General features: G+C 38.3%; 1 protein-coding gene across 1 annotated transcript in view; it reads right to left on the reverse strand.

The window, feature by feature from the left end:
- Positions 1-18,873, reverse strand: part of ATP8B4 (ATPase phospholipid transporting 8B4 (putative)) — a 264,877-nt gene that overhangs the window by 35,284 nt on the left and 210,720 nt on the right. The window contains exons 21-23 of the mRNA XM_025390477.1: positions 6,807-6,954; positions 3,779-3,962; positions 3,015-3,238 (exon numbers count right to left, since the gene is read on the reverse strand). Of these exons, the coding sequence (XP_025246262.1) occupies positions 3,015-3,238; positions 3,779-3,962; positions 6,807-6,954 (556 nt within the window). The remainder of the gene's footprint in view (positions 1-3,014; positions 3,239-3,778; positions 3,963-6,806; positions 6,955-18,873) is intronic.

An 18,873-nucleotide genomic window follows, 5' to 3' on the forward strand; every position in this document is an offset into this window, starting at 1 on the left:
ATGAGTGAAATCCTTAAATAGTGGGACCAAAGTATCCTTTCCAGTATAAGCTTAGGTCTCCGTTTGATAAGGTCATCATACAAATTACGGCAAAGTAGATAGCAGTCCAGGACTCCTATTCAGAGGCCGAATTATTTTTCTACGGTGATTCCTCCTCTGCCTAAAAAAATATATCCTGCCCTATTTAAATCAGCCAAGAACCAGCCAAAACACCTGGAAAATCCACTCTATGTCTTTCCTAGAATGAAAGGATGTATAAATAACTAAGAAATGTATCATCCGTAGCCCAATTAACTATTGTATCATATTAATATTAACACAACTGAGAAAAACAGCATTCTACATTCTGAAATCAGTTCCATAACCACATTTAGATCTTAAGACCCTGAGCCCCTTTGCCACATTGATGGTCAGGCTGCACACGTTTACACAGACCAGATCCAGAGCCTGCAGGGATGGCCCCTGGGGTGGGTAGAGTAAGTGGCAACTGTGTGAGTGACTGTAGGCATGTCGGAATGGCTCTCTTTGCTGCAACTGCCTCAAGCATGGGAAAGGGCTATAGAAACACCCAACAACATGAAATGACTAGAAGACCTTCTATATGGCAGGTAACATTCAAGATTTTATTATAGATGTATTGATGAGTTAGATGTACTTCTTTTCCTCAAGGAGCTAATGGTTAAGCTAGGTGAGTTCATAATAGACTGGCTAAATTGGGGAAAGAAATCCTGTACCCTGAACAGACATCTTTTGTCCACCTTGCCCTGTCTTACTGCAGGTAAAATATGCTTCAGCAACAGTGACCTGGCAGGAGGGCTGGAAGGATTTTAAATCCTCTGGAAAAATTCAACTGGGGGAGATCAGCTGTTTGCTTAACTGGCCCCTCTGCTTTTGAAAAGGTGAATAGGGTCTAATGTTGTTGACAAAACAAAAAGTCAGCAGATTGGACTTTACTCTGGTCTGTGTTCAAGGAAGCAGAACTTGGGATATTCTTCTAGGTTTTCTAGCCCAGTGGTTCTCAAAGTACAGTTCTAGGGTCTAGAGCCCAGCGGGCAGTGCTTAAACCAGCCCTCCATGTGGTTCCCATGCACGCTAAAGCTTGAGAACCACTGGTCCAGCCCAATTCACCAGCTTAGGAAAGAACACAGATGGTCAACGGGGACTAACAATGGATTCAAAATGAAGATTGTGCAATTAACTAGAGCTTTCAGTGTAAAACAACAAAAGGGAAAGAAAGGGACACAGAAAAGAAACATGTTTGTTAAATCAAACATTTCAGAAACCTAATCACAGACAGGTGGTATGCCTTACGGCTGGGTTCAACCATCAAGCTGCTCATGTCTTTGGGGCAATTATTATTCTCCCTTGCTCTTTTAAAATGCAAATACCGATGAAAGAATAAAAATTCTAGTTGCTTAACATCTGGCTCTGACCAATTTTATCAGAACCCAGAAAATAACCTAAATGTAGAAGTTAGAAGTCACTGAACATTAGTTTCAACTTCACAGTTTTAACAGACAACTTAGAGGAACAGTTGTCTATTCAAGCTTAGTGCGTCTGCACATACAAATCATTGACTACTCTTCTGTGTTCTAAGAGGTTTAAATGGGGTTTGTCCCTTCATAGTCTTGAGATTCTTCAGCCTTAAGCCTTTGGAATATGAAAACTAGATCTCTTAGAAACACCCGTTAGCAGATGGTCTTGCTTTGTTCTCATGTGGAAGGAAAATCAACAGACTAGGAAGCCACAGGCCACATTCCCATGCTTGTCTTTGTTGGACAAAGGAGGAATTATGAGCATGTAAATATCCCCAGCCCCATGCCTACTCTGAAGTAGCACTAAGATAAGTTCTAATTCTGAGTAGCTAAAATCAAGACTCTGCTTTACTTCAACTGTCAAGAGATTAACCAAAAAAAAAGGCAAAAAATATCAACATAATCTACTCTTAGTTTGGGGCATGTTATCCTAAAAACAGAAAATTAGGAATGGGAACAGATGTGCCTCACTTTAAGAAATCTCAACTTCCCAGAAAAAGGGAAAAATATTGAAAATGTATTTTCATTGTAAAAAGGAATTCACTAATCTCCTTCAGTACATGTAAGAGAACAGAAGATGCCAAGATTTCATTTATATTCAGTCTTTTTGGAATAAAATGATTTTTTTAAAAATCACCTTCATGCATATCGTTGAATCCAGTGTCATTGATAAAACCCAAAGAAGGGAAGAACAACTGGATAAATCTCTGAGAGTTATGGTTACCATTTCATTCTCAAGGACAATCTTTTTCTTGTGTTGTTCAAAATGTCAACGCCATATCTACATTTAAGTTTTTGGTAAAACTTTTTTAAAATTTACAAGTATATTTAGATGATATAGACATTACATTTTACAGTTGATTCATTGGGTCAAAACTTTTCTGATATTGAAGATGTGTGGCTAAATAACTATCCTTTAAAATGTATAAGAAGTGATAAAAACAGAATCCTAATTTATAAATTTGCTAATTTTTCTTTCTTCCTACTAGTATTATCTATAGGATCAACTTTTAGCTGATGAATTGCTGTCTAAACAGCTTTGGTGTCAGACTACCAATTACTTCTCCCTAATATAAAACACATTTACCCTCAGCCCAGATACATTTAGTGTGTTAGATAAGAAACCATCTTCCCAGTAAAGATACCTCAAAATTTCTTATTAGTGATTCGCAGACTTCTGTTCTAAATTAAAACTCTACAAGCTTACCTGTCATACCAAAAACATTTCAACAAAAACTAAAGTATGCATGGAAGGAGTACTCACTGGTTGACTATCTAAATAAGAAAATAAATAAATAAAATTCCAGCTAGATACATATTCTTCTTGGGTGCAAAGCTCAAGTCAACTATCAATTACGTAATTGTAATACTGTCACTTGAATCAGTCATTAAAAACTCTCAATTTATTATTATTAGTAAAGAGCTATGAAGAAGAGTCATTTGTAATATCATATGAAAAAAAAAATGCTTTTTACCAACCTGGGCTGAGAAACCACAGAAGAAACCAAACCAGAAATGCACAAGTGTAAATGCAAAATTCTTATAGAAGAAATAGCATAAGAATTTGCACATTCGGAAATAAGACCACCTTCCATGAACAAGGAGAAGCCTTTGGAGATATCTAAACTGTGCAAATGAATAGTCGCTGGCTAAGACTGCTTGCAATCCTTCCTGGCCGCTGATGCCAACACCAATGTGAGCACCTACAAAGGAAAGAGGAACACTGTCATTCCCAAAACAAAGCCACGCTCTCTTTCAGAAACTTGTCATTCCTCTTTTATTTATGGAAAACTTGTAGCCATTGCAATTACAAATTTTCACATATATTACCTCATGAAACGCTTATGATAGGTATTTATCTTAGTTTTACAAAAGAGGAAGCCAGGCTCAGAAAAGTTCAGTGACTTACAGAAGTTTTTAGAATTTTAAGTGGCAAAGATGGGGTTAAAGTCACATATTACAAATGTGGGCCTGGTGTTCTTTCCTCTACTTACTTCCTCAAATAGTATAAGGTGAATGACGTCCTTTTCTAGCCTAAAAATACACAAATGGTTTATTTAAAGACAAAGAAATTTTGTTATGAATGCTAATAATGGTGGTAGCAATGGACCCAGAGGTATCATTCATTTTAGAATCACTGGCAAAATTAAATTTTAACGCAATCTAGTGATTATATATTGCCAAACGCTGAAACTGAGGACCCCATGTATGCAGCATACCCCATTGAGCAAATGTCCTCTTACTTTTAATCATGCTGACATCATTGGCTCCATCACCAATGGCCAAAGTAACAGCATTTCTGTACTTCTTCACCAGCTCTACCACTTGGGCTTTCTGGAGTGGAGTGACCCTGCAGCAAACTACAGTCTTACACATGCAAGCAAGTTCTAGGAGATCACTCTTGACATCACTTTCTAGGGCATGAGCCTGTGTGATTAAAAATAAAATTCAAAAAAGAACAGGAAACAATAAATGTCTTGTTTCTCAACTGATTTGTTTGCTAAACTGTTTCATTCACTTCAAAAAGTCATTGTTGATTCAGAATCACACAAGCAACAAAAACTAAAGAAATAAGTGTTGAACTCCTACCAAGCGAACTTAAAAATACTACTAATGAATTTCAAAATAAAAATAAAAGAAACTGCCATTTATATGTCTTCCTTGATATAGTGCTGCACTGGAGAGAGAGAGTTAAATGCTGGAGAAGTTCTAGAAACCATTAAAATTGCTGAAAACAAAAGACAGAACCTATCTACCAGCTCACCAAGTTTAGAATGAACTACAAATGATGATGATTTGTTTATTCTATGTGATGGGCTTTTTGTTTCTTTGCATTGTTGTTTTGTATATTTAGTTTGTTGTTGTGATTATTAATGTGCAGGCAGGATGAAAAGCAGATGATCTGGGGATTGTCCCTTGAAGAACATAATGACTGAAACCCAGAGAGGCCTGTGCAAAAGAGGGGCATGCAAGCTGTGTCACAGACAGGGTTCCTCAACCGTTTCTACTCTTGCTCCTATCCAAATGCGTAAGAGCCTTTAGATATGCCAAGAAATTACTTAAAAAGATAGCACAATCCCTTCCAATTAACTGTGCGATATTTTTCCTAGAAAATGTTTTACTGTAAATTCTTTAATAAACACATTAAGAAGAAACAGAAATCCACTTACACTTTGAGTCATCAGTATCTTTGCGTGAATCTTTAGCAAGACATTCACAGCCCATCACAATCTGGCCCCTGCGTTCGTTTTGAGTTTTATCTTCTAGCATCACATTTAAGTCTACACTTTTTTCCCATCATGCCAAATTGCTTGTTCCTCATGATTGAATGGGCTCTTTCTTGCCTCTGTGCCTTTGTACTTGCCATTACCTCTCCTTGAAAATATCACTCTCTCCAGGAAGTCTTCCCTGATTCTTCCACAAGGAAGTAAATTTGTCTCCCTCTGTGCTCTCAAAGCATTGTGTTCATTCCTCTTTTACAGTATTTGTCATACCACTGTGTGATTATCTCATCCACTAGACAGCATTCCCTAAAACAAGAACCATGTTCTATTCACAATCTTATCCTCAGACTTCAGCACTGTGACCTGGGCAGGCTTAATAAAAATGCCAATGGATGAATGGCTGGATCGGTAAATGAATATAAAAACATAACTCAGCACAGAAAATTCTCATGTTCAAACCTATAATCCCCAGGTGAAATTGTGAGTTGGCATTTTCAAATATTATCACTGTTTCTGAAAAAGAAAACAGATAACTGCCTGTCTTGCCTAGAATTGTCTCTTTCTCTCCCCCTTCTCTCTCTCTCTCTCTCTCTCTCTTTCTCTCTCTCTCTTTTTATTATCAGCAAGTGAAAAACTATGCTAAGACTCTGAGCAAAAACAAAGGCCCAATTACATTCTGCAAAACATCAGGATTTAAGCAAATTAGAATCATGATTTGGGAAAAAAAAAAAAAATTCTGACCATACTAGCAAAAACATAGTCAAGTCTCCTTAAATTAAAAATGACATTTCATGGTTCCATGAGTTTCAGGCTTTGAAGCTGACGGGGTTCTTGAAGAGCATCTATCTATCTTACCTCCTTCTTTCAATGTACTTAGAGACAGAGAGAGAAAATGGTATAAATTATCACCTGAGTACTCTAATGCCACCACACATTGGATCCTTTGAGCCTGAGAGAAAGTCAAAGTATAACTCATAAGGTCCCCTTTCTATATTGTGGTCTCTGGGCAATTCAGCTTGGGGGCCACCAGCTTTAAGACCCAGATGACAGTCATAATTTTCAGTTACTGTTATTCTGTGCAAAAGAGAATTTTGTGTCATTTGGACAAACTTTCAACGGAGTTTGGCCTGCAGCTGAGCTCTGTAACTTTCCATGGTGTAGAAGGCAACACATCATTATGTCTGGAATCCAGCTGGATAATGCTCTAAGCACTAAGAGCTAACAACAGACAGCTGATCGCAAGGGAGAAAACACAATATCCTCATATCCAACTTCTTTTGTCCTCTAAGAAACTGTCTACAAGAAGATATATTTATTTTCCAAACTCCAAAGTGAAAAATGATCATCAAAGCCAGAGAAAGATGTGAGATTAATTCTTTGTGCATATAAATTATAATTTCACTGGTGTGTAATTGGAGCTTTTGTATTTTAAATTAGAAACTCAGAAGAGTATTTTCATGTTTGTTCAAGATTTAGAATCTGAACTACATTAAAAGTACAATGCAAGTTCATTCTATTAGGACAAGAACCAGATTTCCTAATCAAAGCAAATTGTTTGGCATTGCTGTAAAATGCTGCTATTTAGAAAAACCACTAGAGGTATCTTAATGGCAATAATTTGGTATAGTAATTACATGAAGGTCAGGTTGTGCTCCACAAGTCACAAACATTAGTAAGAGCAATAATTATAATACATCCACCCACTTGCATTATTTTAATTAAGTAACAGTGAGCTGTAACACTCCCCTCTAGAAAGGCACTTAAATAATACTGCTAAGTGGTCTACAGTCATTTAGACAAGATTGATATTCTGTGAATTTAGCATTTATTTGGAGCCTCCCCTTCACTGTGGTGATCCAAACAATAATGTATGAGATATAGATTAGAAGTTTCCTTTCCTTTTGCAAACAGGAAATCATCCCGTATGCCCTGTATTTAGTAGTGACATTTGTCTGGAAAAGACAAAGGAGGTCTCATTACGATAGCACAAAAGAGATGATTACTGCGGTGAAGAAAAAGAAAGGACAAAAACCTTAGACAAACTCACCAAACTGTGGCCATTTATGATTAAGGCATAATCTCCTGTTACGGTTTCTTCTACAATAGAATCCAACTCCAGCTGCTGCTTTTTTTCACAAACTACATGGCCATTGGAAACATTTCTGTTTTGTCCAGACAAATTTTCTTTTGCTTTCCTTAAAGGAGAGAGTGAAAAGTGAAACATAACAAAGCATACAGAGCATACCTACTAACTCTAACAAGAAACTCGCCTAGAGGTAAATTTATTTCACCACTATTCAGACAGAATATGGCATAAGACCCAGTTTCAGTAAGCAAGCTGGATAATTCTTTGTGATGGGAATACCATAGCAAATTTCCAAATTCCTGTATGTAGGAGAGTAAACACAGTGAAAACACAATCATCTTAAACGTTTCAAATTACCTAAAAGCTAAATCACCATCTTGAGCTGCGTTTGAACTAGGGGATCTTGATAGATTTGGTACTTAAGATTGTCTGAGCTTCAAGGGCTTAAGAACCACTGTCTGACATGCAATACTGTTAAATAATAGAAAGCACAAGACTAAAGACAATTGATGAAATCTTCTAGGAATTCCAGGGCATCTATCTATAAAATAAATTCATCAATCGAGGTACAATGTAATACGATCCAGCTTAAAATAGCGGTCCTCTGAGAAATATATTTTTTAAAAATTTTAACAAGAAAAAAAATGATGGCACTTACTGAATGGGCATAGCCATTATAATAGAATAGACAATTTTAAGCAAAAAATGTACTCATTAGCTTAAAAAATATAATAAATCTTCTAGGATAAAAACTAGACACCAAATTATAGAGGCTTGTTCCAAATGGAAACGCCCTCCAAATGCTCCAGATCTAATTAGCAGTAGCTATAAAACAATCCTGCCCACATCCCATGCATCTTGCATCTCTGCCATCTAAGAGGAAGATTGTAGGGTGACAGAGCACCCTTAGAAGTGGCATTCTACTGTTCTCTCCAAAATGGAAAGATGATACCTTTAAAGGAAGGGAATTTCCTCTTCAAGAGCACTTGAGTGCAGGCTTTGAAGTAACGTAGGGCAAGCTGACATACCTACAGAAGTTTCAACCACAACCAGAGAACTATCCAGCATGGGTCATAACCGGCATTTACAAAATGAGCGCTCAGGAGAACATGGGGAGTAACAGAAGACCAGAAAGTGAATACTATGTCTTTTGGTGAAATGAAATTACTCATCCTGTGTAGAAAATATTTATTAAAATCGTTTTATGCTGAGTCTTCTCTGAAAGAAGAGAATGTCCACTTACCAAAATAACTATTTTAGCCCTCGGCTGTCTAATTATTTGAAAATGTAACACCAGTTGTTTACATACTAAGTTTAAAAACAAAAACAAAACAAAAAGATACATTAACTTCAAGCTCAATATCTCCTTCTGCTGTCCAGGACCAAAATCACATCTGCGTTTAGGAACCCAGAGGTCACATGGTTCCAAGAATGATATCATACATTTAACAATCAGTTTGCAGAATCAAAGAAAAAGATTTATAAAGTCAGAGTGCTACGTGTGAAATTTAGGGAGTTACAAAGGGGAGAGGGAGGTAGAACAGACATGAAAAATCATTGTTTTAAGTGAGAGGATCAGACTTTCCCATCAGATAACTATGTCAGGGAATCCTCCTCACAGTCATGAAAATTTACAGTGCCAAATAATAAAGAAAGCAAGGGAGACAAGTTCCTTGGAAATGAACATTTCTCCGACAATGTTGCAGAGCTCATAAATTGCGACTTCAGAAAGCACCACAGGGAAAACATCTCCTGAGTACTCATTTTGAGTAAAGTTCTCACTCGCTGTATAAATGACTCAATCTCTGTTTTCCCCTCAGAGAGTGAAAACATTCCAAAGAAGGGTGAAGTTCATTAAAGTATTGGCTGAAATTCTATTTACTTAGGACTTTTTTCTCCTTAAACTGTCTTCCTAACATCTCACATGAACCCTTTTCCAGGCAGAAAAGGGACAGTTTTTCTGGCTCTGCTGATATTGTCACTGCACTTTCTCTGCACAGGCCAACATCTCTTGGCCAGATTGGGCTTCCATATTTTTAGAACTTTGCCCACGCTCTATAGCTGTCATTTCTTTTTCTTCCTGGAACTTAGCTCTTCAAACACCAGCTGGTTCTCACAAAAACGATTTATTAGGAAGGGAAAAAGCTACACACAACTCCCTTCAATGACTACGAGCTATATATTTTTGCAAGCGTAACATACAATGCTTAACCACATAATACAAATAGCAAATGCTAAAACAAAAGAGTGCCTGTTTTTCCAAGCTGCGTAATGAAGGACAGTTTATTACAATTCTTGGCATGCGGAATTGCATGAAGAGTTGAGGCAACTGTGGCATTCACAGCCCCACGCCACCACAAGCACAGCAAAGCATAGTTAGGCACATACTGGCTTGCATACAACCTATAAAAAGAAAAGAGAGTGGTCGGAAAAAAGAGTCGTCTAGTCAGTCCTCTTAAGGCACTCTATATTGAAAGGTTAAATTGATCTGTTGTGGCCGGGTGCAGTGGCTCATGTCTGTAATCCCAGCACTTTGGGAGGCCAAGGCGGGCGGATCACCTGAGGTCGGAGTTCAAGACCAGCCTGACCAACATGGAGAAACCCCATCTCTACTAAAAATACAAAATTAGCCAGGCTTGGTGGCACATGCCTGCAATCCCAGCTACTCAGGAGGCTGAGGCCGGAGAATCGCTTGAACCCAGGAGGTGGAGGTTGCAGTCAGCTAAGATTGCACCACTGCACTCCAGCCTGGGCAACAAGAGCAAAACTCCATCTCAAAAAAAAAAAAAAAAAAAAAAAAAAGAATCTGTTGGGAAAGGGATTGAAACCATGACACCCTGTTTAAAAGAAGAGAATCTGGACTTTGATACAAAAGCCAGAGCTTTGAGCTTGGAACCTGGTAAACTGGATTCAGACATAAGGACTGCCTCTGACAGCTCATGTTTCCACAGTTGAGTTATCTGACTTCTAGCCACTTGATTAGCTAGTGTCAGACCCACGGCTAGAACCTAGGTCTTCACCTTCACAGTTCTTGGTCTCCTGTAGCAAGCTGGTTTACACATAGAGTCAGCCACAGCTTGCCTCTAGGTTGGACTAAGACACAGTGCCAGAGGGACAGTTAAGGGACAGCCCTATCCTGCCAATAGTAGAGAAAGGGAGAAAGTACATGAAATTTTGATTTGAATTCCCAGTTCCATTCCTTACTACCCTACCTGAGAGACCTTTAAGATGTTCAACCTCTGAACCAGTTTCATTATTAGAGCTCAGGAAATGGGACCAGCCAATCAGTTTGGCTAATGCCCCAACCAGTCAAAATAGATCATGAAAGCTTGGGCTGCTGCACCAGTGTGTGCCAGAAGATCTACAAGATTACCTAAGTAAGTGCTCTAAAATTGTATGATTTATGAGAGAAATTTAATCTACTATAACATTTTTCCTGGGTGACTAGGCGTTAGGAATTAGGACCAAGATGCATTTTGTTTGGCCTACACAGTGTCTTAAAGAATCTCTATGACTTTATGGCCAACATGATGTTCCCATTCACCAAAGGCCCCATCACTCCCTGATGTATAATAGATAGCCCAGATCACGTGATTAATGCTATAAGCCTGGTCCTGAAGCCATTTGCATTTGAGAACCCTGCACATTCAAACCAATAATTTTCCACCAAGTAGATATTCAAAAATGCCAATACATATTTTGTTGATTAAAGAAGAAATATCAATTCCTAGTTATAGCACTGGGATACTTCTCAGAAGCAGTGGAGTCACTTTATGATTTAGTTAAAGAACATGAATTTTTCTAATAACAAAAGACGTGATCATGCTACAAAAATGAAATACAGAATGAGTTTTCCTCGCAGATTAATCAAAATTCTCAGTCTGTTTTCCTTTCAGCAGAAGACATGTGAATTGGTGAAATGTATTCAATGTAGTAATTTTCTGAGAAACCATAGCAGGGTTTAATTGTAGCTTTCTAAGCATGCCTTTAATAATAAGGCAGCTACAGCAGCAAAATTAACCTGGGACTCAAAGTGTCTAAAATGGTTTCACGACACTAAATTTGAAACAAGCCATATGTATGATATGTATGAAAATTATATATCCATGTTTATGAAATTATCTAAGCACATTTGACAGGTTTAAATATAAGCATTTTGGTCATTTCTTTTCAATAGCTACTTTCATTCAGATCCTGTTCTTTGGTTACACTTTCTTTTTTAATGAACTCCCACTGAACTCAAAAAGCATAACACAAGAAAAAGGAATGGTGCAAATTTACGATTTCAATATTTCATCCCAAAGCTGTGGGCTTAGATATAAGTAGCTGAGATTAGGAGTATAGAGAGCAACTTTGAGCAACAGCTTTTCCTGGATGCCATTTTACCCCAAGTCCTAATACTAAGAAAATGTACACTACAAATATAATGATTCCTCTTATATAAAATATTCTATCATATGCTGCCTCTCTGTCTTATACTTTAAGAATGGGGTTACCTACAAGTCTGAGTGGAAATAACATTATTTTCCACTCAGCTGAGCAAGGTGGCCCCAAGGCTTCTGAAATATTGAGTCTAGCTGGAAATTCTTTATTTTTTTTTCTTCTGAATATTTTTCTTCTCATTAAAAAAGACAATTTTTAAGCTTTTTTCTAATTGTAAAAGCATTACACAAACACTATTACAACATCAGATAATACAAACAGCCAAAAAGAAGAAAGTAAACATGATCCATAATTCTATCACCCAGAGAGAACCATTGTTTATGTCCTTCAGATCTTAGTAGGCAAGGAGGTAAGGAGATGGGCAGATGTTTTATACATATATATACCTATATATATACCTATATATATACACACACTTTTTTGCAAAAAGAGAGATCATATTATGCATGATGTTTTCTAATCTCATTTTTCACTTAACAAAAATATCATGGACATTTTCCAATGTCAAGAAATACAAAATCACTTTGAATGACTGAAGAGTATTCCATTGCAAGTATATATCATAGCATTGAACAAAATCCTTCATGGATGGTTATTTGAACTATTTCTCATCTCTATTATCATAAATCAATATAGCAATAGATATTCCTTTTTATACAAACTCATACATTTGTTCACTTATTTTCTTAAGGGAAATTTCTAAAAGAATCATTGGGTAAAAACTATGCATATGTGTAATTTTGAAATATACTGCTAGTTTGTCCTATAGGGAGTTTCTATCAACTTACACTCCCAACAACAGTATACAAGTAGTTCACATTTCTCCATATTCTTTCCACATAATGACAGTTATGTCATCTAGTCAACCAAATGTAGTTGGATAAAATCTTGAGATATTAACTCAATCACTCCTTCTCCCACTACTACTAGGACCACAAGTGACCCTCTCTATTTAACTAGAAATATGCTTTGCTTCAGGAGGATCTGCAGAGTCAAATATAGAAGGAGAAAAACAGAACCAAACTTTTGCTTTTTGAGCACCAAAATAGGGTTTTGAAACTCATAGCAGCATCATTAGTCTGAATTTCAGCAATCTGGAATTTCACTAATTGGACTTTTGGAAAAAGAAGGGGGGGATTTCTTTAAGTATCAAAAGAATAAACTTTAAATGAGTCAAAGCATTAAAATGATGACAAAAGGAGCAGAGTAGAAAGAAATTACTTTCCTTCATTTCCCATCCGAGCCTAGGGATAGAGGTCTTTGAGGAGGAGTTAAGAAACTGATAAATAATGGCTAAAAGAAGTCTGGGTCCTGACCCACACCTGGATTGGTAGTGGATGAAGGAACCGTGTGGCTAATGGAATCCTCAGATAAATTTGGGGCAATCAGCAGAGTAAAGGGATTTTAGAAACTGAAGCGGCTGCATAAGAACACAAGTCCTCTTGGGCACAGAGAGGTGAGGAAGAGCAGCCACACTTTCCGTGGTGCCCCAGCAGAGTGTGGAAGTCAGCCAAGAGGGAAAACCAACAACAACCCTAAGAGAGCAGAGACCAGACAGGAACACAGACATGGGGAGTGCTGGGTGCCAGCAGGGTAGACATTGATGAACAGTGACAGGTGAGGCAATTGTGCATCCCAGACTTGAACCAAATTTAACTGAAAATGCCTAGTTTAACTGTTCTGTCATCAGACAGAAAGAGGTTCGAGTTCAGTTTTAGAAAATTTAATGAGTTTCTATTCTTGCATGCCTGAGCACACTCTGGGCTGTGAAAGTTAGACAACCTAGCAGTGACAAAGCCTCCTACTACTTCTCTTCACATCCAATCAAATTTCAAGACCTATTCATTCTACCTCCAAAAAGCTGTCTATTTTATTCTACCCCTTCCTTCCCCTGCAGTTCCAGGCCTGCTGCCCTTATTGGGGAAATAGTTACAAAAGTAGACCTTGTTGGTGGAAAGATTGGGATCCATGGCTGAAAGAATGAAGGAAGGGAGAAGGGAGGAAATAGAGACAGAATGAGGAAGGCAAGAAAGATGCTCATGGAACAGTCATAAAGCTTTAAGTTCTTATCTAATCCCCCAAATAAAATAAGCTATAGAGTAGATATTTGTATCCCCATTTTACAAATGAAGAAACCAAGCAGAGAGAGGTTATTCACATATCAAAAGTATCCCACTCAGTCTAAGCATGACGCTGAGATTCCACCTCAAATCCAGTTGACAGGATGCCGTACTCTTTATCCTACATCTGCTATTTCCGCTGCAAATTTCTGCTGACTCCACTGGCTAATCCGGTGTCTGACCATTTACTCAAGTGAAGCAGTGAGATGTCTTCACAACTATATTTTTTAGATTAATTGATTAATTATTAAAGGGAATAGGAATACATCTAAGGTATGTCTAGGGAAACACATGGCAAGTGCACAGGCTCTGGGGCCAAGCTGTCTAATTCACATCCCACCTGAACCAAGGACCACTTTGGGCAAGTTCCTTACCCTCTATATACTTCAACTTCCTAATCTGTCCAACAGGGAAAATAGTAATGCCTATGATTGAGTTTCTTAAGAACAAAATGAGGTAATACATATGTACTCCCTACAATACTGTTCCAGGCACTGTCTCAAAACATTTAGCAATAAGCTTATTAAAATCTAGATCCGTCTGCATCTACCTTCCTTCAGCAAGAGTCAAATTCTGAATGAGAGTGGTGCTTCAAGATGTACGACTAAAGGCATCTGGCAGTTGCCTCCTCCACAAAGAAGCACCAAGATAGAGAGTAGATAATCATACTTCCAATATGTTATCTAAGAGAGAACACTGGAATTCAAGAGAGAAGTGACAGGAAACACCTAAAAGAAAGAAGAAGGGAACAAGGTATCCTGCCTGGCTGGGAGCCCAGAAGGGCTCTCCAATGTAGGGAAAGTATAAGTGAGGGATGCTCGGTGGTCCACAATCCCACCACAGACTCCAATCCTAGCCATGGAAGAGCCTCCTCTCAACCCTTTCAGACCCTGAAATTAACATAGGGAGCTGCCTGAAGACAAGGCAGTGCCATTGCCCCCAGAGAGGGAGCTCACACTGAGTCCCACATACCACTCTAAGTCCTAAGCAGCTACAGCAAAGTGTCATTTTGAGAGCCCAGCCCCACCAGACTGCATCCTGCCTGCAGGCCCAACAGTACCTCCCTTTCCACATTCCTGGAGCTCCACTGACATTCCCCACCTGCAGCCACCACCACTGCCACCACTGCCAAAGTGCAAGACACTGACAGCAACCCCACCACCCTTCCAGCAACAGGACTTCCTCACATTTTCACATGCCCTAAGGATAGGCTACCGGACAGATAACTGCTACCTACAGCCAAAGCACACCCTTCCCAGTCACCTGCCTAAGGCTGCAACTACTAAAAGCAATCCCACTCACCCCAGCAGCCAGCAGGGCCATAGTGCAGCTACTGCACCCCCAGCGGAGCATTCCACCAGAGGACTTGGGATAACCCTGTCCCTGTCCACCACAGCCAGCACCCATACATACCACTGGACAGCGAGGAGAAGGGGAACATACAGACAGGTCTGTCCAGCCTGGCTTTGACCACCCTTCATATGCCCAACCCCAGTGCTGAAGCATACCACCTAGCGGCCTGGGGATCACCCTGCTCCGTCACCATCCACCACCGTGGCTCCATCCCCCATCGTGAGCACTCCTCCCAGAGACTAGAAGACAGGCTAACCCAGCCTGCCACTACCACCACAGCTAGCACCCACCTGCACTTACCACCTGTGGACCTGACCAGCCTGCCACAGCCACTGCCAACACCAGCATAGACTATTTGGGAGCCAGAGAGTTGTCCAACCACTGTTACTGCCATTGCCTATGCCATGCCTGCAGCCTAGGGGCCCAAGGTTCAGCCCACTGCTTCTACTGCTGGCACCTGAGCAAGCCTCCTGGTGACCCAAGAATCAGCCCACCAGGACACACTAACACCAGTGCCAAATGTGCTACCCTTGGCCCCAAAGACAGGCAGGCTCAGCCTGCCACTGCTCCCACTGGTGCCCAAGACTGTCCCACCTGCTGTCCCCATGCCCAATAAAACTTCACTATAGCCTCCATTAACAGCCATACCCTAAGCCACTGAGGAAGTCAGAGACACCACTGGCTTTGTTTACAAAAAAAAAAAAGCCAAATAAATTATATGGAGACTATACTACTGCACACATCCAGAATCAAAGCCAAAGTGCCCTACCCAACAAATACCATAGATACATATTGAGGAAGTCCTCTTCTATCAAAGTAAATCCACAAAATTGGAAGAAGTGACTATTACACCAGATGTGCAGATAGCAATGTAAGGACACAAGAAACATGAAAAAGCAAGGAAATATAATTCCAAAGGAACACCATAATTCTCCAGTAACAGATTCCAATGAATAGGAAATTTATGAAATTCCCATAAAAATAATTCAAAATAATGATATGAAAGAAGTTTAGTGATTTACAAGGGAACAAAGATAAACAATACAAAGAAATGAGAAAAACAATTCAGGATATGATTGAGAAATTTACCAAAAAGGTAGATATCACAACAAAGAACCAAACAGAAATCCTGCAACTGAAGAATTCATTGAATGAAATAAAAATTATATTTGAGAGCTTCAGCAATAGACTAGATCAAGCAGAAGAGAGAATTTCAGAACTTGAAGACAAGTCTCTTGAAATAACCCAGTCAAACAAAAGTAAAACAAAAGAATTAGCAAGAGTAGACAAAGCCTACATGACATGTGAGACAACACAAAGCAACCACATATCTGAATTATCAGCATTCCCAAAGGTGAAGAGAGAACGAAAGTATTCAAAAGCCTATTGATGAAATAATAGATAAAATCTTCCCAACTCTAGCAAGAGATGTAGACATTGAAATACAGGAGGCCCAGCAATCCCCAAACGAGTACAATGCAAAAAGGTCTTCTCTCTGACACATTATAGTCAAACTGTCTAAAGTCAATGACAACAAGAAAATTCTAAAAATAGCAAGAGAAAAGCATCTAGTCACCTATAAAGGAGTTTCCATCAGACTTACCATGGACTTACCAGTAAAAACCTTACAAGCCAGAAGATAATAGGATAATACATTTAAAGTGCTGAAAGACAATATCTGGAAGTCAAGAAGTACTATACCCTTAAAAGTTATCCTTTTTGGAGAAACAAAGTTATTTCTAAATAAGGTTACTTTATTGTAGAGAAATAAAATTACCCTCTTTGGAGAAATAAAGTCTTGCCCAGACAAGCAAAAACTAAGGGAATTCAACACTACTAGAAAAGCCCTACAAGAAATAATTGAGGGAATCCTAAACCTGGAAGCAAAAGGGCAATATCTACTATTACAAATAACACATAAAAGTGCAAAACTCACTGGTAAAGCAAACACACAAATGAGGAAGAGAAAGGACTCATGGTTACAACTAAAGAAAAGTACTGACACAAAAGTATATAATAAAAAAGAAAGGAACAGAAGATATATACAACATCCAGAAAACAATTAACAATGTGACAGGAACAAAACCTCACATATCAATAGCAACTTTCAATGGAAATGAATTAAATTTTCCACTTGAAACATATAGAGTGGCTGAATGGGTTTTTTAAAAATGTGATCCAGATGGCCTGGATCTGGATCTATAAAAATGTGATCTACATGCTGCCTACAAGAAACTTCTTAACCTGTGAAGACACCTATAGATTGAAAGTAAAGGTATAGGAAAAGATGTTCCTCACAAACAGAAACCAAAAGCAAGCAGGAATAGCTATACTTTTATCAGGCACAAGATACTTTAAGCCAAAAATAGTAAAAACAGCCCAAAAGATCATTTTATAATGATAAAGGGATCAGTTCGGTAAGAAGATATTACCATAAGAGGATATTACAATTCTAAATATATATGCACCCAACACTGAAGCACCCAGATATATAAAGCAAATATCACTAGATCTAAAGGGAGAAGTAGACTCCAATACAATAATAATAAGGGACTTCAACAGTACATTCTCAGCATCAAATAAATCATTTAGACAGATAATCAATGAAGAACATTAGATTTAAACTGTACTTTAGATCAAATGGACTGAACAGACATCCACAGGACATTTTATCCAACAGTTGCAGACTACACATTCTTTTCACCAGCACATGGAGCATTCTCCAGTATAGGCCATAAGTTAGGCCTGAATATGAGTCTCAACAAATTTTTGAAAATTGAAGTCATATCAAGTATCTTCTCAGACCACAATGGAATGAAACTAGAAATCAATACCAAGAGGAACTTAGAAACAATATGCTACATGAAAATTAAACATGTTCCTGAATGAATACTGGGCCAATGAAGAAAGTAAGATGAAAATGAAAAGATTTCCTCAAACATATGAAAATGGAAACAAAACGCACCAAAACCTATGGGATACAGCAAAAGCACTGCTAACAGAAAACTTTACAGCAATAAATGCCTACATCAAAAAAGTAAAAAGATTTTAAATAAGCAATATAATGAAATGACTGAAAGAACCTGAAAAGCAAGAACAAAACCCAAAATTGGTAGAAGGTAAAAGATAATAAAGATCAGAGCACACGTAAATAAAATAGGCTAAAAAATACAAAGGATCAATGAAACGAAAACTTGTTGTTTTTATATTTTTTATTTTTTTTTGAAAAGATGAACAAAGTTAATAAACTTTCAGCTAGACTAACAAAGAAAAAAAGAGACAGGATCCAAAAAACAAAATCAGGAATGAAAATGAAGACATTACAACTTATGCCACAGAAATATATAAGATCAAGATTTTAAGAACAACTACATGCTAACTAACAGGAAAACCTAGAGGAAATGGATAAATTTCTGGACACATGCAACCTTCTAAGATTGAATCAGGAAGAAACAGAAAATCTGAACATACCAAAAGCCAGTAATGAGATTGAATCTGCAATAAAAAGTCTCCCAACAAAGAAAAAGCCAGAATTGGATGACTTCACTACCAGATTCTACCAAACGTGTAAAGAAGAACTAATATAAGTTATCCTTAAGTATCCCAAAAAACTGAAGAGAAGGGAATTCTCTCTAACTTGTTCTACAAGGCTAGCATTACCCTGATACCAAAATCAGAGAAGAACACAACAAAAAAAGAAAACTACAGGTCAATATCCCTGATGAACATAGACATAAATATCCTCAACTAAAAACTAACAAACTAAGTCCAACAGCAGGCTTGGGTGTGGTGGCTCCATGCCTTGTTTTGCTGTGTTTCCCAGGCTAGTCTCAAACTCCTGGGCTCAAATGATCCTTCTGTGGGAAGCCAAGGCAGGCAGATCATTTGAACCCAGGAATATGAGAGCAACCTAGGAAGCATGGCAAAACTCTATCTCTACAAAAAATACAAAATTAGTCAAGTGTGGTGGTGGCTTATACCTGTAGTCCCCGCTACTCAGGATGCTGAAGTGGGAGGATCACTTGAACCCAAGAGGCTGAGGCTGCAGTGAGCTATGATTGCACCACTGCACTGAAAGCCGGGTGACAGAGCAAGACCCTGTCTCAAAAAAC

The sequence above is a fragment of the Theropithecus gelada genome, chromosome 7a, assembly GCF_003255815.1.
Source record: "Theropithecus gelada isolate Dixy chromosome 7a, Tgel_1.0, whole genome shotgun sequence".
NCBI lineage: Eukaryota > Metazoa > Chordata > Mammalia > Primates > Cercopithecidae > Theropithecus > Theropithecus gelada.